Source organism: Podarcis vaucheri (assembly GCF_965113315.1).
Source record: "Podarcis vaucheri genome assembly, chromosome: 2".
Classification (NCBI taxonomy): Eukaryota; Metazoa; Chordata; class Lepidosauria; order Squamata; family Lacertidae; genus Podarcis; species Podarcis vaucheri.
In genome coordinates this window covers 98,420,634-98,445,875 of record NC_138760.1, presented here as the reverse complement: position 1 = coordinate 98,445,875, position 25,242 = coordinate 98,420,634, and the positions used below count along the sequence as shown (strand labels likewise).

Genomic DNA, 25,242 nt, shown 5'->3' with positions numbered 1-25,242 from the left:
AGACTCCTTACGGGGTCCTCGCTGCGAGATCACATTCATCCGGTGCTATACCAGCTGCACTGGCTCCCGGTGGAGTACAGGATCAGGTTTAAGGTGCTGGTTTTAACCTTCAAAGCCCTATACGGCCTAGGACCCTCGTATCTACGGGACCGCCTCTCCTGGTATGCCCCACAGAGGAACTTACGGTCCTCAAATAAAAACATCTTGAAGGTCCCAGGCCTCAGAGAGGTTAGGCTGGCCTCAACTAGAGCCAGGGCTTTTTCGGCTGCGGCTCCAACCTGGTGGAACGCTCTGTCACAAGAGACAAGGGCCCTGCAGGACTTGACATCTTTCCGCAGGGCCTGCAAGACAGAGCTGTTCCACCAGGCCTTTGGTTAGGGCACAGCCTGACTCCCTCCTTTGGCAATCCTTACAATACTTTAGTTTATGGTTGCCATCAATTCTGATTTTAATTAATTCTTATGATGTTTTTATAATGTTGCACTATTTTAGTGTTGTTAGCCGCCCTGAGCCCGGCTTCGGCTGGGGAGGGCGGGATATAAATAAAATTTATTTATTTATTTTGTGCTGTGGGAACTTCTCCCCTTCCTTTCTCCATGTACCCAATGTGCATGTCAGTTATGCTCTGAGTGGGAGAAGAGGAAGAGGAGGTGATGTTGCAGAAGTGGAATTCCTTGCGTGAACACGATTGCTTTGTTTGCTATAACCCATATTTTGCCAGAGTGGTATATGTAGTTCTGTTTTAACAATCATAAGCTGCATACTCGCATAGCTCTACATAAGTGCTGAAACAATAGATTGCAAAGGACGTTTTGATAAAACATTTGTTTTAATTTACACTTACCCTAATTAATCATTTGTCTTTGTCAAAAGCTTGTTGAATTCAAATATGGCCTCTGATAACATTGTTAGATAACTAAGTAATTAAAAGAAAAGGAACCTAATGTTCTTTGCTTTAGGGATGGGGAGAAGGTCACTCGAGTTTTACTGGTAGGTTTCAGGGGGATTTGGAAACTGATCAGCAATAATTTTTGGTTTCCAATTGATAAACTGTGGCAGTAATAAAACAACTTTCCATGCTAGAAGAAAGAAAACTGGAGTAGGTTTTTTGTGTGAAGTGCGAATTAAGTTCTGGAACTCAAAATAAGTTTCTGTGCTCAGAATTCTTTAATAATTAGCATTGATTCTAGTAGGCACATCTCAGGGTACTAGTAACAAGCAAAACAGATTCTGCAAGTCTGAAGTTAGCCTACCTCTGCTTTATTTCAAAGCAAAATCCTAATTGTATGCTTCTTGTTTAGAAACTGGTTTATAGCTGTGCAGGGGCTCACAATGGGAAATAAAAAAACCTAAAAATAACTGACATAGCAAGAAGTGACACTGAAATGCTATAGAATGTTGCTTTTCAGTTTTGGGATGTTTGATCAAGCTGAGACTACATTGATGTCCTTAAAGTTACATTTCCCTTGAGACCAATTACAAAAGTTCACAGGGTTGTTTTTATTTTTCTTTCACTTGATGCCTTTTTAATGAGGCCTCCTAGTAACCAGCAAACATTATACTTCCTTGTATTCCTGTCTGCCGCTATCAGGGGGTTGATTAGCTGCTTGTGCTTAAAAGTGTGCCCCTTCAGAGTTTGTGCGGCTCCACAAGCCTCTGTGTGTGACAGAGCTCATCAGACATGTCTGCTCTAGTCACTGGTGGAGTCCGACAGTGGCTGTTTGCGGAAACGCCTCCAACAAAGAAGTTCCTTAACGGAAACACGTCTCCTGGACTCACGACGTGACAGCTTCCGACGAAGCATGGGTCTCCCTGCAGTTGCTTCTGACACCTCCCCACTATTTTCGCTAGAAGTGTCTCTCACCCCTTTCTCTCCCCTGCTTCCTGCCTGCGTTGCTGCGTCTCTCTCAGTATTACTGAGATTCCCCTCCAGAGACCCCGTGCTCCCCCTGCTGGTCCCTGCTTTGGCTGTTGAGTCTCTCCCAGTCTCTGGGAGCCCTACCACCTCCTTTCCCTCTGATGTCAGTTCCCTGACATCCACCTCCCCTCCAGGGCCCCCTTCCCCCCCGCCCCCTCCCTCTCCTCTGGGCGGTGAGGAGCTGAAACCCCGAAACGAATCCTCTTCATCTTCAGACGTCTCGAACATTTCCCTCCATCGGTCTTCGTTCCGACTCGCTGAATCCTCCTCCACCTCGGAATCAGCGAACCCCTCCAACTCTTCTTCTTCGTCGGTGGTGGCGAAGTATTCCCTCCGGAACCTCGCCACTGGCTGGGGTTTACGAGGGAATCTCTGATGAAAGGCTTCAATCAGAACCTCGTCATCTACATCCTCTGCCCTGACCCAGGTGTTTTCCGACTCCGGTTCCCCTTCCCACCTTACCAAGTACTCTACTTGCTCTCCCTTCCACCTGGAATCGAGAATCTCCGCTACATGGTAGCTTTGTTCTTTTTCCTCCATCGCTGGTCCCCTATTGACCCTCCCCTCTCTGTCCCCTATATACGGTGACAGCAACGATCTGTGGAACACTGGGTGCAACTTCATGTGGTTCGGTAACCGGAGTCTGAAAGCCACTGGGTTGACCTGTTGCGTGACTTCAAATGGACCCAGTCTTCTGGGTCTTAACTTCTTACAACCTCCTTTAAACGGTAACCCTTGGGTGGACAGCCACACCTGGTCCCCCACCCTAATGCTTTCCCCTTCCCTTCTGGTTTTGTCTGCCTGCCTCTTATATTCCTCCTTCGCCCGGTTTAAATTAAGTTGAAGTTGGCGGTGGATAGCTTCCATTTCTTCAACGAACTGTTCTGCGGCTGGAACGCTCCAGTTCTCCCCCTCCCCCCCTGGGAAGGCTCGGGGATGACACCCGTGATTGGCCAAAAAGGGGCTCATCCCCGTGGACACGTTCTCTGCATTGTTGTAGGCAAATTCTGCCAACGCCAGCTTCTCCACCCAATCATTCTCTCTGTCATTAACATAACACCTCAAATATTGCTGGAGGACACCATTGGCTCTTTCCGCCTGCCCATTGGTTTCGGGATGACGGGCAGTAGAGAAATTGACCTCTACATGCAATAAGCTCATGAGTCTCCTCCAGAACCTGGAAGTAAATTGTTTCCCTCGGTCCGAAACCACCCTCAAGGGGGCGCCATGCAACCTAAACACATTTTCCACAAACAATTTGGCGGTTTCTTCTGCTGTGACCGCATGTGAGCAGGCTATAAAGTGGGCCATCTTGGTTAACAGGTCTACCACCACCATGATGGCTGTTTTCCCTTTGGACCTGGGCAGATCAGTCATGAAATCTATTGCCACTGCCTCCCATGGCCTCTCCGGCGTGGGTAGTGGTTCTAATAAACCTGCCGGTGCCCGCCTCTCCCCTTTGGCTCGTTGGCATCTGTCACACCCTCTCACATATTCCCGCACATCTTCCCTGACCTTGGGCCACCAGAATTCCCTGGTGACCAGCCACATGGTTTTGTGTTGCCCAAAATGCCCGGCTGTGGGGTTATCGTGCAGTTGCTTGAGTACCTTTTCCCTCAATTCCCCTTCAGGTATGTATAACGCTCCCTTGTAGTACAATGCCCCATTTCTCTCCTCAAAACCCCCGGGTTTGTCTCCCTCCCTCCTGAGACTCCTGAGTTTGTCCTGGGCGTATTCATCCTGCACCGTTCCCTCTACCAGCTCCCTTTGCCCCACCAATGCCGCCCCACACACCCAGCGGTCCTCGGGAATGACATGGGTCTCCTCGGGTGCACCCTCTCCCTCCAAATATTCAGGTTTGCGTGAGAGAGCGTCAGCCCTAACGTTCTCCGGGCCTGGTACGTAACAAATCTCAAAGTTAAATTTGGAGAACTCCTGGGCCCATCTCAACTGCCGTTGGTTGAGCACTCGCGCAGTTCTCCAATACTCTAGATTCTTATGGTCCGTGCACACTTGCACCTTCTGTTGTGCACCAATTAGTAGATGCCTCCATCTCCGGAAGGCCTCATAAATGGCAAGAAGTTCCCGGTCGTACACCGTGTAGTTCCTCTCAGATTTGTTCAGCTTTCGCGAAAAGAAGGCACACGGTCGCCACTCTGACCCCTCCTTCCCCGGCTGCAGAAGAAGCACCGCCCCTATGGCTCTGTCCGACGCGTCTGTTTCGACCCTCAGCTTTTTTTGTAAATCCACATGTAGAAGTTGTTCGTCAGAGGCGAAGGCCTTTTTCAGTTCATCAAACGCTCTCTCCGCCTCCCCCGTCCAAACAAACTTCTTTTTGCCGCTGAGACAGTCCGTGATGGGCGCCGTCAGGTGGGCGAAGTTCCGGATGAACTTACGATAAAAGTTTCCAAACCCTAGGAACCTCTGCACATCCTTCTTGGTCTTGGGTGTTTTCCATTCCAGCACCGCTTGAACCTTGCTGGGGTCCATAGCCAACCCCTTATCGGACAAGCGGTACCCCAGGAATTCCACCTCCTTGGTATGAAACTGACACTTCTCCAGTTTCACCCACAGTCGGTTGGCTTGCAGCCTGCTCAACACTTCCCTGACGTCTCTCACATGTTGCTCCTCGTTCTCCGAATACACCAACACGTCATCTAGGAAGGCCACGCAATTCTTGTAGAGCAAAGGCCCCAGCACGTGGTTCATAAAACTTTGAAAACACGCGGAGCCTGTTTGTAATCCAAAAGGCATCACGAGATATTCAAATGCCCCCAAAGGGGTGAACATGGTGGTCTTCCATTCATCCCCTTTCCTTATACGTATCAGGTTGTACGCCCCCCTCAGGTCCAGCTTTGTAAAAATCTTTCCTTTTCGCACCCTGGTCAAAATATCATCAATCCTGGGCATGGGAAAAGCCGCAGGCTCAGTCACTGCATTTAACTGTCGAAAGTCACATACCAGCCTCGGCTTGTCCGTGTTTTTTTTATCCACAAAAAACACTGGGCTACCCCCCGCTGCCTTAGACTCCCTGATGAAGCCTCTCTTCAGGTTCTTGTCAATGAACGCTCTCAACTCCTGCATCTCCCTGTCTGACATGGCATACAGCTTGCCTACAGGAAGCTGGGCTCCAGGGAGTAGATTAATCTGGCAATCAAAGGGCCTATGCGGGGGTAGTTGATCAGCTTCCTTCTCGCTGAACACATCGTTGAAATCAGCATACTGTGGTGGCACCTTCCCTTTCTCCATTACTTCAGTCCCTGCCAGGGTGGCTTGGGCCCCTGCTGAACCCCTTTCCCCCCTGCAGTGTTCTAAGCAATGTGCTGAACCGAAGGAAACCACTCTTTGATGCCAGCCCACCAGCGGATCATGTAGGGCTAGCCAGCTCATTCCCAAAATAATGGGAGCGCCTCCCAAGGTGGCCACATTAAACGCTATCAGTTCTGTGTGCCTTGCCACCCTCATTATCATTGGGACGGTCTGCAAGCTGACTCCTCCTCCCAACAGCTCCCTGCCATCGATTGTGGTCACCTGCAGGGGGTTGCTTAAAGGGATAGTCTGTATCTGATGTTCAGCAGCAAACTCCTTGCTCATAAAATTGCAAGAGCTGCCGGAATCCAACAGCGCCTTTATTTGTAGGGGGTGTCCATTTTGCAGCTCTAGCGACACTTCAATCACTAGGGCAGGTCGAGGAGCTTCTGGTACGGGCACTTTCACTGCTCTTGAGCCTGGTTGCAGTGCCCTGACGGCAACCAGGCGTTGGCTTTTACTTGCTCCGTTTCTCCCTGCTCTCCTCCCTCCACTGCGCCCACCATCCCTTGCCATTCCTTCCTCTGGGGGCAGACTCTGGCAAAGTGGCCTGGCTGTTGGCAGAGATAGCATTTCCGGGCTCCCTTTCCCTCCTTCTTCGCCCCCTCACTGGGCTTTGAAACTGCGCGCGCGCGGGCTGTTCCGATTTCCATCGGCTCTGCCGGCGGGAAAGCTGGCTCAGGAATGTCTGGAATGCGTAACTCCTTCCAACGTTCCCCTCTCCCTTCCCGCCTCTCCAAGGCTCTTGCCTCCTGGCGCGCTCCAATGGTCAGCGCAGACTTGGTCAGCTGATCCATCGACACAGCCCTGGGGCTCCTGGACAGCTCGTCTTTCACAGCCGAAGAAAGACCTTCTTCAAACAGCATCTGAATGGGTGCTGCCGATAAATCCCACCCCAATCTGTGAATCAGCATGGTAAATTCAGTCCAGTACTCACGGACAGATCTGCTTCCCTGCTTGCAAGCCATCAGCTGTCTGCGCACCAACCCTTCCTCAATATCGCTGGAAAACATGATATCCATTGCACGAAAGAATTTCATAGTGTCCTTTAGGATATCGTTGTGCGTTGCCATCAGGGGCCGAACCCAATCACGCGCGCCCTTCTCAAGATGCCCAATTACGAAAGCAACTCGCGATTCCTCATCAGGGAACTCATCAAACTGCACATTCAGGGCATATTGCATCTCTGTCCTAAAGGCATGATAGTCCTTGGGGTCCCCCCCAAACTTCTGCACCAATCCTGGTACCTTTCTGGGGAACTGAGTGGTTCTCCCCTTCTTGTCAGCATCCTGCGCCCTCCTCTCCTCCAGCCTCGCCGTCTGCAGCGCAAGTTGGACTTCCAATGCTCGGTATCTTTCCTCCAAGCTTGGATCCGCTCCTCCGGCTCCGGCTCCTGCTGGGTCGCTCATGATGCTTTCTCCTGCACAGGCAGCGTACAAAGACTGTCGGACTGCTATCAGGGGGTTGATTAGCTGCTTGTGCTTAAAAGTGTGCCCCTTCAGAGTTTGTGCGGCTCCACAAGCCTCTGTGTGTGACAGAGCTCATCAGACATGTCTGCTCTAGTCACTGGTGGAGTCCGACAGTGGCTGTTTGCGGAAACGCCTCCAACAAAGAAGTTCCTTAACGGAAACACGTCTCCTGGACTCACGACGTGACAGCTTCCGACGAAGCATGGGTCTCCCTGCAGTTGCTTCTGACACCTCCCCACTATTTTCGCTAGAAGTGTCTCTCACCCCTTTCTCTCCCCTGCTTCCTGCCTGCGTTGCTGCGTCTCTCTCAGTATTACTGAGATTCCCCTCCAGAGACCCCGTGCTCCCCCTGCTGGTCCCTGCTTTGGCTGTTGAGTCTCTCCCAGTCTCTGGGAGCCCTACCACCTCCTTTCCCTCTGATGTCAGTTCCCTGACAGCCGCCTTCAAACATTTATTATTAATCCATCTGGGAATTTATTTATAAATTATATATTAGGAAAATTTAGCTTTACAAAATAGAAGTAGTTGTTGGGTTTATCATTTCTAATTCTCATTTGCGGGGAGAAAACCATGTTCCTTGCTAATGGAAATGCTTTGGAAAAAATTGCTGTTTAAAAATGCTTTATGGCTTTACAGTATTTAATAAAGATTGCAAAAGTGGTATTTCAGCGCACATATATCTGGCCTTCTGGTCCATTTTAGCATATGCTTAGAAAAGTGCAAATCTGTGTTGGGAATTCTCTGTAGATAATGTAGGAGCCAGTATGTTCAGAGCATTCCGGCTGAGATTAGCCATTTGCTTCTTAGCAATAATATGTCACAGTGAAGCTGCGTTAGGCAAGGGGTCAGAACTACTGGCTGCCAATGCCTTAATTCACATGACTTTACAGATGGGTTGGGGAACCTAGGGGTGGCAGCTGGGTGCAGGGGTGCTGGAGAGAGCCTGAAGGTAGAATTCTGAGAACTGCACTTTACATTGCTAAATTAGTTAACTATATAAATATTTCATTATGGCAAGTGCTTACAAAGGATGCATAGATTGTGTTTGGACATTTGCTGTAATTGTATGTAAACAAATGTGAGGGGGAAGTGGCCAGGTTAGCCTTGCCCCAAAGTGCATCACCTTTATTGGGTTTATTGAGTGTGGAAGTCTGGAGACTTCTCTGCTCATGGAAGCTCTCTGCACAGTTTAGGAGAATGTACAATTAGGTGCTGCAAACTGAGTGGGCAGTTGTGTAAGATTTTTAACACTAATAATAATAATGATAATAATAATAATAGTCAGTTGCAGACAATTGATACTTTTTGCCTCTGTAAGAAACCTAGACAGCAGCTTAAAAAGCAGAGACATCACCTTGCCAACAAAGGTCCGTATAGTTAAAGCTATGGTTTTCCCAGTAGTGATGTATGGAAGTGAGAGCTGGACCATAAAGAAGGCTGATCGCCGAAGAATTGATGCTTTTGAATTATGGTGCTGGAGGAGACTCTTGAGAGTCCCATGGACTGCAAGAAGATCAAACGCATCCATTCTGAAGGAAATCAGCCCTGAGTGCTCACTGGAAGGACAGATCGTGAAGCTGAGGCTCCAATACTTTGGCCACCTCATGAGAAGAGAAGACTCCCTGGAAAAGTCCCTGATGTTGGGAAAGATGGAGGGCACAAGGAGAAGGGGACGACGGTTGTACAGTGGTTCTCGAAGCTACCATCATGAGTTTATACAAACTGCGGGAGGCAGTGGAAGACAGGAGTGCCTGGCGTGCTCTGGTCCATGCGGTCACAAAGAGTCGGACATGACTAAACAACAACAAAGAAGTGATCATATGTCAGAGATAAACAGGAACCCGAGGAGTGGGGGGATGTGTGGGCAGTGGAGGCAGGTGGGAAGGAGGATGATCCAGGGTGAAGGGGCCAGTGATTTGTGGAGTTCTATACTCCCCCTGAGGTAGCTGCCCGTGGTGGTGGAAGAAGGGAATTGGGAGGAGGAGACCAGGCAGCCAGAGACAAAGGAGAAGGAGTCTGGAGAGCCCATGGTGCTCCTAGAGAGAGTTGTGTCTTTGGAATCCCCAGGTCCCCTCCTCTATTGTCTCCAAGCTCAAAGAGGGGCTTGAAGCTACAGGAACAGTTAGAGCTGCCATTGAGCGTCAGACAAGGGGGTTTAAGAAAGGGGGGTTATGCTGTTGCTGTAATTGTCCGGGTCAGTGCACAGGTCTGCAACCAGAGATTGCCCAGACAGCTAGTTAGCAGGATGTGCCATCTTATCTCACTTGCACGTTAGCAGTGCTTTGCCAATAAAGAACTAAAAACCCCATCACTCGTCCTCATTGGTCGAGGTGTGTTTGGAACATAATGCAGCAGGGAACATTACATTCTTTGCTCACCTTAACAAACAATGCTTGGAAATGTTTGAAAGCAACAAGATTACAGATCAGAATAAAATCAAAGTTCTCCCAACGGTATTTACTTGCAGCAATTAAAATTACAATATACGTACAGCATGGTGGTAGGGCACAATGTCTAAGAAAGTGACTTACTGGGAAAAGTTAAATAGCATACAAGAGGTTTAACGTGATTTTAAAATAAAATAAAATCCTTTGGTAGCTGATTTTTAACAGATGGGATGATCAAGTATTTCCTTGCCTACATTAGATTATATAAGGGTAAATTTGCATTCCTTTATGTGGAAAAATGTGATCACTGCCAATGTTATTCACTTAGGTTGAACAATTATTTAGGGGTCAGAATCTAAGGTAAACAGAGGAGAGTTTGCTCATAATATCTTGTTGTTTAAACCTAAAACGATTTTATCAGCCTAGGAATGCTAATATCCATATGAACTTTGAGAATCAAAGCCACTGGACTGGAAATGTAAGAAATATACTCGATTCTCCCTTTCTTTTGTCAGAACAATTTTTATGAGATCTAGGATTTAAGTTTCTGATCATTTGAGCTCAGAGGGTCTGCAGGACTCTAGAGGGGGCATGAGATGGAAATCTTAAACTCATGAACCTGCTTTTGCTGCTTTTCCGCCAGCAAGCCAATAATCACCAAGGACTTCACCTTGCGTCTCAAGTACACACTTGCATAAGACCTGTTTCTACAACCTGCCCTGTAATAACCAATCCATTACATCCTTTAACACAGTCATCTGTCAATCACTCAATGTGCTGCCCTACAGTAAAGTCCTTATTGTCTGACTAAAACATCTCTTGTTCAGGGACTGCTGACAGAGATTCTGCTTATTTTCCCAATTGTCTATATCTGCCACACCATTGACAAAATATTATTGTCCAAGTAGACGATGGGTTTCATTGAATCCATGTGGTGCCTATTATTAAATCTATTACAGAGATGGAATAGCAACTACACCTGTTAGGCCTACAGTAGCCGACCCTAGTTAGAAGGTAACACTTTTCCTTTTTCCTTTCTCTTTTAAGATTTTCTCTTCCATTGACTCAAAGGGGAGAAGGGGGGGGTTCTCTAGGGTTAGCATATCCCCTCTCCCAATTCTGTGGGCATGTCTGAGGGATGAGAGCAGTTTAGATATGGTGGATACAAAATGTCCCCCAACGTGTCCCTGATACAACTCCAAAATGCCTTTGTTCCGGTCCCCACTTTGTTCAGTACACAAGGTGGGCCAGCAATGACAGTGAAGTTTTCGTGGACATACTAGAAAATCCTCTGATGGTGGACCCCTGAACATGGAAAAGAAGATCCGTGTGACATTCTATGGCACTTTAGCTCCATAAAATTGAACAACTGCTACAAATTAATCATGTATAGCATGTTGGGCTGCCATCAAGTCCAATGATTTTTAGTCATACAATAACTGCCCTAAAATTCAATATTACCAGAACTTCTTTTCCCACCTAAATTTTACGTGAAAGGGTTGTTTACTTTGGTTCAGTTTTTGCACAAAAAACAAATTCCTAAACTCAGAATGTGTTAGAGGCACCCTGCTGTTTAATTCTACCTGTATGTCTTAAGCATCTGACTTTGGTTGGTACAACCTGGGGTTCTTATTTAAAAAAGAAGTCTGGACTTTGCATATCCTTCATTTATGCCATCATACTTTGCCCCTTTTCAACCCAACAGTGTTGGATCTAGAGAGAACCACAATGACCTACCAAATTTCAGGTTACTGCTCACCTTGTATGTGGTGCTTCCTAAGCTACTGGACACAATACTGCAGCAAAAAAGTCCTCCTTGGGCTCAGTCACACGGAAATATTTTCATCATGGCTGATGTACTGTAATCCCACCTATCTCTCTGATTTCCCTCCTTTCCACTAACGAAGAAATGCACTTGAATCCATTGTGTGCCCATAGGAGCTGTTTAAATTTAAGTTGTTTCCTGCTTCTATAAGCTCCGTGATTTATCAGTTTACAAGTATTTCAGCTCCTCGCCATTTGTGTGTGCAGATGTGGCTCGCAGAAATACATGCTTGTGGGCAAGTTGTCTGCAGTTAGACCCTCTCAGTCCAATGGCAACTACTCCTGGCTTGTGGTAATACGTGGCCCTGCTGACAATGAGGAGTAGTGCTGTATCGTTCCATTCACTGCTGGCTTCCACAGCTGCCCTGCTCTGCAATGAAAAATGACTGGCTGGTCTCTTAATTGTGAAGCAGAACTCTAAAGGTCACCATAAAGCATCTACTATACTGAGCCAAGCTTATGAATAACTGAGAGATTACGATAACATCAACCCATTCTTATTAAATAATAGCTGGAAGGAGGCACCACAGTGCATATATTTAGCCACTTAACTCTTGCTACTTTATTATTTGGAATAGAGTTGCTCACACAGATGTTGCCCTAAGACAAATAAAATTGGAACAGCTGTGATAAATCTCTGCTGTTGTGAGGAAATAAATGTATAAAGAAAGCATAAGAGGTTCCTAATTAATCCAGACTAATAAAATACTTCACATTGTGAGAAGAATACAACACAAAATCATAATTATCCATCAAAAATTTGAAAAATTTGTAACATAATGCAAAACAAACCCAACAACCACCTGCCCCTTTTCAGTTGTCCTACGTGATTTGAAACTTATCCAGCATCCCCTTATCATACACTGAAAATAGAAAATTAGACACAATTTCTTGTATTATTCAAGACAGTTTTGAACTATAATCCTCTCGAAGTTTGAAGGGTTCCCTTGCTTCAACTTTTTTTATTCCTTTGCCTGTGTTGTAATTGATAGAAAAGTAAATTTTCCTTTATAAACTGCAGGCTGATTTATTCTGTCATGAAGCTGAATAGCCATTTCTTGAAATGTGTAGTATTCTGTGATGTGCTTTATTTTTGATTTTGGTAAATATTTGTCCTTTTGCTGAGCTGTGTTCAAAGGAGTATGTTTGATTGCATTATCATATTCAGAGTGGGTGTATGATTGGGCTATTATGCATCCTTGACACCCAGGGATCCTTCTGATAGTCAGTAGGTATTCAACCAAAATAAACAATGCATGGGTTTCTCCCCACTGCACGTGTATGTGTTTCGTATTTTTCCAGTATATCAGTGCTTGCTTAAAACATTTTGGATTGGGCAAGCCTGTCAAGGCATGTAAACATGGACGTGTTTTGATTTCTTTTTAGTCTACTGTTATTTAAATTGTCTTTTAAATGTTTTTAATTATTTGTTTTTCATTGTTTTTATTATTTGAGTATTTATTGTAGAACTCTTTGTTTGTTTTTTAGAATCAAGTGGTATATATATATTTAAAATTAAACAAAACAGCGCCATTGTGGCAAAAAAGCTTGAGTACTAGTAGTCATAGTGATAATAATAATAATAATAATAATAATAATAATTATTATTATTATTATTATTATTATTATTATTATTATTATTATTGCTGGGATACCTATCACTCCCTCAGTTTCAGAATGGTATAACAGAAAGATAAATAGAATGGGTTGTATTCAGCTAAGTCATATTAAGCATGGATCCACTGAAGTATCAGTGAATGTAAGTTAGTCAAGGGTATTGATTTCAGTGCATCTTCTGCAACCCGATATATTTTCTATTTGATTTTTAATTAAAAATAAAAACACAAGGAGAAAATGCTGACCATGGCAGCCAGGATCTTGGCCATGAGCCTTTCATTTTTACCCTATTTAAAAAACCACATATTTTTATAGCTTTTCTCCTTTTTTGTGAGACTTGGGGAAACTATTTACTTTTTGGGGGTTACAAGGGGGGGGACTGATTTACTTGAAGAAAAACCCTATTTAGGGGACAGTCCTATGGCGAAATTCACCAGGATGTGCAGTTTAAGATGCAAAGGATATCCAGCTCAGCTGGGCTCAGCTGACATTGAGTCTCCAGCCCTGGCACAACCCAAAACACGCGGGCATAACATGCTCATTCTAGATTAGCTGGGTCTCATCTGACTGAGCCAAAGCTGACAGTGTAGATCCCTAAAGGGGGGTGGGGTGGGGTGGACCTAGAGAGGGGATCTTAGACAGTTCAACTTGATCTTTTGACTTTGCAACTTGATATAGAACACCATTTCAAAGACCTCCCCCCTCCCGCCACGCTTAGGAAGAGCTGCAGCAGTAGCCTTGCTGTGAAACAGGGTTTACGTATATCTGTTGTAACTTTATGCCAGCTTAATTTACATCCGCTTGCTTTATGCCAGCTTCTTGTTTTATGCCAGTTTACGCTTTTCTCTCTTAGTGTGTTTACGTGGCTTACACACTAATTTGTATTGGATGTAATATTCCCAAAGTTTTCTTACTTGCTTTGTTTTATATTTATTGCTGCAAAAACATTGATTTTAATTTACAATAAGCAGTGCAAATGCTATCTCATCCGCATTTATTACTGGCTCCTGTGTTAGCAACAGAAGAGTTTTCCTTTATTTCCTGAATGGCCTTATTAATATTGTAGGTTTAGCTGGAGACTCATTTGTCAGGTTATTCAGAGTCTAACTACTTTGTTGGTAATCTTCAATCCATTTCTCGTTCAAAACACTTTCATGTGCTTTCTGCTGTTTATGGTTTTACAATGAAGAGGCTATTTTCCAGTATTTACTATGATCCACTGTTGATCATAGCAGGATGCTGTTTCTCCTGAATATTATTGATGGTATTAGTAAATGCTTCACCACAAGCTGGAATCAGTTCTAGCTTTTATCATTGAATGTAACAGTCTACTTATAATTAAATGTTTGAAGGTAGCCTAGTGTCTTAAAACGAAGGTGTGATATTTGTAACACTGACCTTTGAAAGAGACTTCTCTTCTGTATGTTTTTGTCAAACGAGAATAAATATTTATGTTCTCTGTTACAATCTGCTATGAACGAGGGAAAATATGAAAGGGTCAGGAAATTATGCAAAGTCTACCTTATTAACAGTCCACTAAATTTTGATTAATTGGGAAGTAGATGGATGTATATCTTGTCTTTGTTTTTCTCATTAACTGCCTTTAGCCATCTTCTTCAGATGAAACCACAGATTCCCAGGCTCAATTTATACAGAGGCCTCATAATCATTTATAGCTCTATAGCTTTTCCATTTAGTTGTCAGTTGCCTCAGCTGTTCTTTCATTGGGCTCAAAAGAAGAATAAGAAATATGTATGTGATGCAGTATATTGTATGGATTTATACAGTGATAGCGTCTCTGAGTTTTACTTAAAAATTTAATTGTGTAATTCAACTCACCTCAATCCATTTCCTCTACTTACTTCAGTACAAGCTCTCCCCCTAGTGAATGTCCTCTTCCCCTATTTTCAAGACTGTCCATAAATGCTGTGGGACCTTGCCAACTGGCACATGGGCAATGGTTCCCTAGAGCCACTTGAGCTTGTTGATTAATCCAGTAATACTGTACTAAGCAGCCTTATTCCTACTGTTGACTCTTTAGTGCATGCCGTATGTCCTGGAGTGGATCTTGCTGTAGTTTATTGCTCTGGCCGGGGCTCAGACTGAAAGCCACTCCCTAACCAATTCAGATACAACACAAGACAAACTGTGGACTGGATTTCTTTCTGCAAAGTATAGTGTGCTAGCTCCTACAAGTCTGTCGATAACTAGAGCAGTGTGTGCCTCTTTTCAAGCTAAATGCAACCTATTCAAATGACCTGTTTTGATGACCTTCAGCTCTATTCATTGTTGATTTTATCAGATGCTAAGAGAGTGCACTACATAACACAGGAAATCTCTCTGGGAGAATGCATAAAGCAATGATCAAATACCTTGGCTGAGAGAGAAGAGCAGGGCAGTTCCTTGACCACACAGCTGCGAATGTTTCCTTTTTCATCTTTCAGTAGCACTACTATGGCTTTTCACCAGACATAGCACAGCTGTTATTTAATCTTACATCACATTGTCAAAGTTCTTTACCTTATAACATGTTGTGCCAGGAGTGTTGAGCCTTTTATCTGGCCTTGTATACCTAACCTTTCCTAGTGTGAGTGACCATGCCAGGGAGCAAACATATTTGTACTGCTATTGATTGTCTTTGTTCGTCAAGACTCTGTATTATTCTACCCAAAGCAAAACAGAATTTTCACAATGTGGGCTTTTAGTCGTTACATGTTACTACAAGACACCTCAATATTTACTTTTTCATTTCTGGAAGGGGCAATGAAAAGGTTTATCTTTTCTTCATGATAAACGTAATGTTTGGGTGGAGTTTTGGAAATGTTTTAGTATCAGAATAACATTAAAAATATGGTAGTCATTATATTCTATTTGGGACAATAGTGTTCAGTGTTAGCTTTCTTGTCTGAAGGAACAAGCACAAACACAGCATATGCAAGAAAAAAGAATGCAATTTTGGATGTTACTAAGAGCAAATATGGTAAATATGAGTGGATTTTGTGAAAAACCACAGCTGCTTTGTTTTTCCCTTGGTCCTGCTGCTGCCATACAATGATTTGACTTAGTGTTCATGTGACTATGAGCTGTAGCACTGGTTCAGATGCAATACTAAGCCAAACCATGTCTTAGTGGCAGGTAGCATGACAACAAACAGAACAGGGGGAGAAGCAAAATGGCCACAATATTACTCTGAACATGCTCATAATTCCTCATTCATGCCGAATCGTGATTAGAATTATATGTGAACTGGAAGATATTAATTCTATAATAGGGATTTGTGGGGGGTGAGTGTGACTGACAAAAAGAAAGAACAAAACATTTCCCCTTTCTCTATATCTAATATTGTTGACTTACTTTCCACTACACAGTACTCTGTTATAGGCATTTGCTTTCAGCTTCATGGAGAAAGGAGAGCAATAGTGAATCGATCTATCAGTGTCTCCAAGTCATGTGTGTTATGATGCTACCAATTCATTTTATTCATGGAACACCTGGGGAAAGCAAAATCCAGGTTGCTGTAAAATTCATTCATTTCTAACTTTTGGATAGCTCATTTAGTACCTATTTTCCTCCCTCTTTTTTCCTTTTTGCATCATTTCTTAGTCTCTACACTCCATCTCTGGAGGTCTGCTAATGCTCCTTTTTTCAGGCTTGTGTCATCTACTGTGCCTTACACAATTCTACTCATGACACCAGCCTCCTACATCCGTGGCTCTGTCTTCACCCATTGAAGAGTTCTAGAGAATGGCTTTTAAGTACTTGAGACTTGGCCTTTTAGTGGAGTTTGGTTTTGAAATTCAAAATACAGTCTTAATCATGTTGTATAATACTACCCTTTCCACCCAGGAAAAATAGTGAATATTACAGCAGAGTTTGCCTGTTAACACTTGTACCAAAAGGTATACAGAAATATATCTGGTACATTCTAGCTTGCGTGACCAGCAAATTCTTGGGTTGAGGTTTAGATCAGAGTTGAATAGCAAAAAAGAAAGATTAATCCTCTCACTAACAGGCCAGATCTCTGTTGCCTCGGGATCAGAAACCCTTCTTATTTCGGTGCAGCTTGATCAGGCTATCATTTCACATTGATATTACTTCCAGGGAAGCAAAGCAGGAAGGGGGAAGCTTGTGTGTGTCAGAAATAAGAGGTTTTTTTCCTTTCAGATATTCACCTAGGCTTCAGTCTAGATGGAAGACAAAGAGGAACTTTGCATTGGGGGCTATGGGAGTGGTTCGGACAGCAAACCACTCACCTGGGGCTAGGGTCTGTCTGATGTCAACATGTAGGTTAAAGGAAAGCATGCCACTTTTCTTGGGGTGTTTGGAAACATTGTTTTTATATTGCACTTGTTTGCTTTTCTGCATCTCCATGCATGGTAGTAAGGAGGGATGGTAAATGCAGGCACTCAGTTCCAACAGCATGTACAGATTTGTGATTCTTTGGACGACCAGTCTTGGGCTCCATGGACTCTGATCCACCAGCCATGGGAGTCTGGTGCAATTACCCAGCTGGTGGTATGATAGCCTTAGTCTCAGTCAGCTCCTCCTTTGCCAACTCTGAGCTCAAGGAAGACTTGCCAAGTCATTTTTGTGAGAGAAAATGAATAGGGCCTCCCCCAACACACTTTATAAAAAATTAGGGCATTATTTAATTACAGATAAGAAGAACATGTTGCAGTTTTAAAAACCAGAACAGACGTGAGTATAAGGACAAAAAAACAAATGAGCAAAAACACCCAACCCCATTCATCAGTTTTGTTTCATCAAAGGGGTAGTAAAGCAGCAAGCTGTTTGCCTAAAGGCATCAAGTCTGGCAAGGATAATGTCGCACAGGAAAAACAAACAAACAAAAAAACCAGAGGAGCTGTGCAGATGTAGCACCCACCTCAGGCTATAATTCTTTATAGGTTTCCATCATTTTTCTTGCAACAGTGGCAGTCCTATCCAGAGCAGCAAGATGAGACATATGCAAGCTAGGAGATGTTTGTGCCTATGTCTTGTTTGTAGCTGCTTCTTGTGATGTCATATTAAAATCCTCAGACCTTCTCTGCAGCTAGAAGTTCTGCCAGTAAGCACACCTTGCAATCACCAGCTTGAGTATTAACTTTCGCTGGGTGGTTACTGTCTTACTGGGAAACAACTAAAGTCAGGGGCAGAGCTACAGCCTTCTGGGTGATTGTACATATGCAATTAGCATGCCAAAAGTGAATGCTCTCAAAGGTAGAAAGTGCTTTTATTTATAGCACCTTTCTTAACATTGCATACAGCTGTAAGTATCCAACTGGTGTGAAGCTGCTCTTATAGACGGGAGCACCAACAGTATAATGACCACAATTGCAAGTTTAGCTCTAGGGCTTTATTGGATAGATAATATTTCAGAAGGTTTCAGGGTTTTTTTTTTTTACATGCACAAGAGCGATTAATGTGCCAGGATTTCTTTTTTTTTTAAGTGAACATTTTAAGGCTAATCCTTATTCATGCCACAAGACATCCATAGCAATTCCACAAGTGCATTCCTCTGCTGGTGGGAGAGCTGCTGGTAGGTTGACAGGTCAAAACTTTCATGTGTGGACCAGTACACATAGGGGATGCAGATGGAAACTGAATCAGTCCCTTGGTTAAGATTTGCTATACAAGGGATCACTTCTCAGGAAAATTAAATTAAAAAAACCTTGTGCACCTTACGTAATTGAATCACAGTTCCCTCCCACCCCCCACAAGTGGTTACCAAAGTGTGTTAGTTGTCCAGGGCTTCGCTTTACACATTCCTTAGTCACGGTTTTTGGAGCATATAGATGACTCTGTATTCATCTTGTTAGGCTTTAGATTAATCTAGTTTCTTTTTGCCTGTGAACTCCACAGATGGAAGCCATTCATCACAAAAAAGTGTTCTTTTTGTTCTGTTGCTTTGCAAACTTGGTCTGTAAATTTCTGCTTGACTGCAATATTACAAGCCTTTGTGCTCGCTGTACAAGCTTTTGGGGAGTGAGAATCTTCCCTCTGTCCATCCGTCATGTTTCTTTCTTTTTTCCCCAGTTTAGGTTGTGGCTGGCAGGAGCAAGTCCCCAGTCAAACCTTGAGAAATCAGGAGTAAATTTTTACATCCTTTATTAATCCTGCTAAATTGTAAATCAAGCAGGTTTTCATGACCTGAGCTCTTTTCTATTTAAGTTCTAAGAAGAGTCCATTTTTGTCACTTGGAATCAGTTTCCCTATAGCAGAGATCGCTCAGAAATATTGCGTACATTTGAAGTGGGTAGAGGAAATAGTAGCTTATGGAGCATGTGGAGACAATTTTTATTTTCAACTAAACTTTGTATTAAAGTAGATAGTGGCAATATTGAAGATAATAAATCTTTTATTTCACCAAAATATCACCACTTCATTTTTCTTCGAATTTTAAAAGATTATGCTTCCTGCAGCTTGTTTTTGAGTAGTACCATCCTTGCAAGTATTGAAACAAACACACAAGCCAGTTTCTTTCTAAGAGTAATCAAGTGTCAAATATATAAAGTTATAGATGGTGCCTTCCTGCGTTTGGAAGCACACAGTCCATTTATTCATTAAAACTCTGAAAGCTTAAATGTGTAAACATCCAGAGCTGTTTTGTGTACCTGTCACTTTGGTAGTTTTTTTTTTTTTAATGAACATTGATCATGCTCATCCAGACATATATTTGAATTAAGCAAATAGAAGTGCTTTCTCAAACCACTGGCAGAACTTATTTCTCTGACTAATATTTGAAAGAGCCCCAGGATGCACCTGGGAAGACACTTATCCATTTCAGGCACCTTAAGTCAATATTAATCCCAATAAAACATGATCCACTCTTAAGAAAGCTATTGCAGTTTGAGAAATAGGTCAGCACAGAACATTCCAGTTCCTCCTGAAATAACCCTTAAATGTTTTTATCCTGTGATTTATCTAGTAGTGTATAAATATGGTTATAATCCTAGGGTGTTACTTCATAGTAGAGATTAGTTACCCAAGAAATGATAGCTTAAAAGTTGAGCCAGCAGTTTACAGACAAGTACAAATATTTTGATAGATACTATGTAGCTTGGCTTTCAAAAACTGAACCCCTTAATGGCAACAACTGTCGTTTAGATGGGCTTATGAAGAACACAACTTTAATACGAGCCACTTAGAGTCAAAGTTGTTATTTTGATGCTTTTTTACGGGGGGGAATGACAGACAGGAGGAAACCTTTTATTGAGAGTGAAAAGACATGCTCTCTTGACTGCTCTTTCTTACTCCTGCATATGTGGAGATACTGCTGTCATGAGGCTATGGAGTGATATTGTTTGTAAAGGGGGGTGGCGGCTTTATTGCTCCCCAGAGCAGGGCATCAGAACTTTGATCAAGAACAATTGGAACAGTATCTATTGAACTAGGGATTTACTTAAGTGAGAGTGAAATTAGATTATTTCAGCTGAAAACTCTGCAACGTCTAGAGAAAGCACCTCCTTTCGGCTGAAGTCATAGTCAAATGATTAAGAATAGCAAGAGGCACTGGATAGTATGTAATCGGCTTTGCTGGAGCTTGTAATTTAACTGAACAAGTTGATAACAAAAGATTTTCTGTCCTCCAGGAAAAATAAGAGAGGCAGATGTCTTGCACAGCACCATTACTCTTTTGCCCCCAGCTCTGGAAGTGCTTTGCTCCTCCATACCCAACCCCTGTGCTCCTACATTTCACACACCCACTGACAACTGTGTAAGAGTTATTATTCTTTGGTGTACTAACTCTCTATATCTATACACACACCCATTTTAACAAGAATTCCTTTGCTGGATAGTGTGTTATATTTATATGTGTGTGTGTGTGTGTGTGTGTGTGTGTGTGAACTATACCAACACAGACAACTTAAAACAACAAATGTTACAAAAATACACATGGTATTTACATGTGCAAATGCTATGTTGATACAAATATAGACTCGCTACCAGTTCCTTTTTAATGACACACTTCTTCTCTCAACCTCCTGGCTTTTATGCAGGACTCCACTCACCCACCCTCCCAGGGACCAAACAAGCTCACAGCTCACCTGCAAAATCTCACAAAGAAGAGAGCTCCAAGAACCTGCTGTCGTTATCCTAATCACTCTCTCTAGGCAGTTTTTATTGACTGCCACCAGGGTAGATGGCATTTCCTCAGGCTTCCCACATTATGAGCTGCACTCAGGGCCGGCCCACCCGTGATGTAAGTTGAGTCAAGCACCTCAGGCAAGCAGAATCCACAGGGGCAAGGATCCACAGTGTAGATCCTTATTTCACACCCCCTTCCACCTTGTTCCTGATGTAGAGCTTCATTCAACACTTTTTTCCTTGCTTGGGAAGCACTATTTTGTTGTTCACTTCAGGTGCCAAAATGTCTTGGGCCATTCCTGGCTGCACTCTTCACATTCAGTTCCAGGCTATAGCAGTTTTAGTGATATTCCCAGGTGGGCCCAAGGATGGCAAATAGGACATCCCTCCACTCTTACAGTTCTTTCTGTAGCCTCTGCAGGCTTCTCATGCTGCTGCTTTGCTGTCCCTTGGCAGAGCTTGCTTTTATGGGTGGAGGCGACAAGGTGGATCAGAATCCCCACAAAGGATCATGTGACTCGGTTGTTTCTTATCTTTTCTCTGTGTCTTTTCTCTATGATGTCCTACATCTCTGTTTTACTTTAGGTCTATCCTCCCTACATTATCTGCTTCACTGATCTAAATATGAGCTCTGGTTTGTTTTTGTATTTTTAATGCAGGTGCGTGTCACATGTTTGGGACCCTTCATCATAGATACCAGGGAAAGAGCTATCCCATGGACAGTTTAAGAAGCGGTTCCAAAAAAGGTGAGCCTGATTTCTGAATGATATAATACATTCCTTGTTTGTCAGTTTTCATATACTCTGAAGAGGAAAATGCTTTTCTATGTTCAGGCTATGTTTTCTTCAACTCTGCAGTACCTCTGCCATAATTCTGGTGATCAAAGTTTGCAAGTAGTTCTAGCTGGGTTTAGCAGCAGCAGCCCAAATATGTCAGGCTGGGCCAGGATTAGAATCCCAAATATACTCTAGTCACTGGGCCTCTAATATCAAATTGTTAATAATTTGTGGCATAGTTAATCCTCCCCCTCTCCCTGTGGATTGCATTCCAATTCTGAAAACAGCAAAAGAGTCTCCATCCATCCATAAGTATTTCTCATGTTGTTGTTGTTGTTTAGTCGTTTAGTCGTGTCCGACTCTTCGTGACCCCATGGACCAGAGCACGCCAGGCACTTCTGTCCTCCACTGCCTCCCGCAGTTTGATCAAACTCAAGCTAGTAGCTTCAAGAACACCATCCAACCATCTCATTCTCTGTCGTCCCCTTCTCCTTGTGCCCTCCATCTTTCCCAACATCAGGGTCTTTTCCAGGGAGTCCTCTCTTCTCATGAGGTGGCCAAAGTATTGGAGCCTCAGTTTCACGATCTGTCCTTCCAGTGAGCACTCAGGGCTGATTTCCTTCAGAATGGAGAGGTTTGATCTTCTTGCAGTCCATGGGACTCTCAAGAGTCTTCTCCAGCACCATAATTCAAAAGCATCAATTCTTCGGCGATCAGCCTTTCTCATAGTGTTTTGTAATTTTGCCATCGCTGTGTTCCTAAACATTCATGCCATCTTCTCTGCCTGCAATATAGTAGTAACGAAACACTCTTGGAAGTGCTGTAGATCACCAATTTGCACTTAAAAGTTGTCAGGGCCAATCTACTATATACAGTGGTACCTTGGGTTACATATGCTTCAGGTTACAAATGCTTCAGGTTACATATGCTTCAGGTTACAGACTCCGCTAACCCAGAAATAGTACCTTGGGTTAAGAACTTTGCTTCAGGATGAGAACAGAAATCGTGCTCCGGCAGTGCGGCAGCAGCGGGAGGCCCCATTAGCTAAGGTGGTACTTCAGGTTAAGAACAGTTTCAGGTTATGAACGGACCACTGGAACGAATTAAGTACTTAACCAGAGGTACCACTGTAATTTACTTTAAAAATGTAAGGCAGCAAGGCTAAGAAATTCCTGTGCCGAGACAGCTAGACAGAGTAAGTAGCATTGGAACAGACTCATTTGGAAAGTGGTGGACTCTCCTTCATTGGAGGTTTTTAAGCAGAGGTTGGATGGCCATCTATTTTGGATGCTTTAGTTGAGATTCTTGCATTGAAGGGAGTTGGATGGGATGGCCTTTAGGGGACGGGGAGCTGCGTATGCTGTTGTCATCATCTTTGTCCATTGGCCATGCTGGGTGGGGACTGATGGTAGTTAGATTCTTGCAACATCTAGAGGGTCTCAAGTACCCCATGTTTAGACTAAAGCAGATCCCAGGGTTCATTTCATGATGAACTAGGATTGTTTTTACCATATTCTGTCCTCTTTACCAGCATGATTAAATACTGGTTGTGGTCTATGTTGGTCTATGTGGTCTATGTTGATGTCAAACGTTTGATCGGAAGCAAAAGTTTCTTCCGTAATGATTGTACGTGGACAAGTAGGCAAGAGACAGGGAATTTAAAGAATGATTTGTTTGGGATTTGCATTTTGAAACCATAAAACTATATCAGAGAGATTATTGTGAACTGTTGAAGTGGGAATTGTACAGAGTTTCATTGAAGCTTGATGGATTACTGTATTTTAATATTTTGTTGGAAGCCGCCCAGAGTGGCTGGGGAAGCCCAGCCAGATGGGCGGGGTATAAATTTATCATCATCATCATCATCATCATCATCATCATCATCAAAATTTGTCCCACAGAACAGTCAGATGATTTTACCTGATTAGCTAACCTCTTTCTGACAGTGGCTAATGCTGACATTTTAGCCTAATTGAGCTGGTCAAATTATTCATTGCTAATAATTTATCTGATTGATTTTGGCATGTTTCTTTTTAGAAATTATTCAAGCCTGATTTTTCCTCATTCCCATCATTTAGCTTGCCTTGTAAAAGGGTTGATGAGAAAATAATTTATACAAACTACCACACAGAAAAGTTCTTGATATATTATAGAACAGTGAATGTTCTTCACAGGACTCTGTTGAACATTGGCTTATAAAAAGTTTCACAATTAAATGCTTCAGGGTGAAAAGTTTGCCTATTTCATCCCTCACCCACCTTGGTGATATGAGCCTCCTCTCCCATAGATGACTAGTCTAGCGGCAATGAGATTGACAATAGCCCAGCACCAAGAAGTCACCAATAAATGGCAGTAAATTAACTGTCAGTGGTTGTTGATGCTTATGAAAAAACCGACACACTAAGTTGAACAGTGGATGTAGGCTCTTTATAAAGTTTGGCATTAATTCCTTCTTTCGTTAACCAAGAAGACACCCAAACCCATGTACCAAATCAATTTGCCTGTATTTGGAATTTGTGATACCAAGGTGGTTTCTGAAATGTTGCACAACCCACTTGAGACAGTTTTCCATCTCAGTGGAATCTGTGAACAAAATGCAAGCAACGTGAAAGCTGTCGAAATATAATTTATCCTCTCCCCTACCCCCGCTTTATCCAGAAGGGTGACCCCTAAATGTGACAGTCCTGTTTCTTTGATCTGCTATATTTTCCAGAGAGAGAGAGAGAGAGAGAGAGAGAGAGAGAGAAGAGGATATGCCACATATGACTTCAGTCCTTAAAAAAATTACTCCATGGATGTTTATGTTTGTTCTGTGTTGCATGCATAACCATTAGTTATTCATTACACTCACAATCACCTGGGCAGTAGGTAAAATAGTCCTACTGACCAATGACTGTCGAGTAGTAGAAGGATGTAGATTTTGGATTGGTAATGGCTCCATTGTTTAGTATTCAGTTTCTTTGTTACAGTGAGACATAGAGGAGAATATTTAAATGTGAGTCAAGTGACATTCAAGAATGTTCAGTGCACAGCAGTCACTTTCTATTGTAACAATTACTATTATATGAAATAAAGGTTTCTAGTCTGTCCTGCAATTCAAATGTTCCTGCATTGTTGGACAGGAGAGGGAAAAGAGATCAGTCACTGATGAAGATAGCCGATGGCAGTGGGTAGATGAAACTGTCAAGCAAGTGGAAAAGCAATAAAGCATACAAAAATATTAAAAAGAATATTTTTTATTCTAATCGGCTAGCAATCTGCAATTCCTTCTGCCCGAGGCTCACAGCTCCTCTGCGGGCTAAACAGAAGATGCTCTGAGACCTTTTATGCACTCATCCTAACACAACATAAACTTTCCTATGAAAAGAAAAAGTTTATTAAAGTATATACACACACATACAGAGAACCTTTTGTTTAAATGTGTAACTGTCAGAAGAAGCTACAAAAAAGGACACAAATGGGAAGAGCCTCTGGCAGAAACTAAAATGATCAGATGAAAGCTACACCAAAAGATCTTAAATACCAAACATTAAACATGCTTGTTTCATGGGTGCACATTTAGTATATAGGTCTCTGGCCATACAGAATATTGTGGAATGCGCTCATTTGCTCCTCTGTATGTTCCATCATGTTATGAGCTGGTGCTTTTGAGATGTTAAGGGATGTGGGTGGTGCTGTGGTATAAACCACTGAGCCTTGGGCTTGTTGATCGGAAGGTTGACGGTTCGAATCCCCACAACAGGGTAAGCTCCAGTTGTTCGGTCCCAGCTCCTGCCAACCTAGCAGTTTGAAAGCACATCAGAGTGCAAGTAGATCAATAGGTACTTCTCCGGTGGGAAGGTAAACGGCATTTC

General features: G+C 43.1%; 1 protein-coding gene across 6 annotated transcripts in view; it reads left to right on the top strand.

The window, feature by feature from the left end:
* The window catches only part of LOC309524607 (contactin-4), a 547,669-nt gene that overhangs the window by 171,955 nt on the left and 350,472 nt on the right, over window positions 1-25,242 (top strand). For 5 of the 6 annotated variants that reach the window (XM_082209342.1, XM_082209337.1, XM_082209343.1 and 2 more), the window contains one exon: window positions 21,272-21,358. The exons of the other annotated variant lie outside the window; for it this stretch is intronic. In XM_082209342.1, the coding sequence (XP_082065468.1) occupies window positions 21,283-21,358 (76 nt within the window). In that variant the 5' untranslated portion in view covers window positions 21,272-21,282. The remainder of the gene's footprint in view (window positions 1-21,271; window positions 21,359-25,242) is intronic. 6 annotated transcript variants of the gene reach the window in all.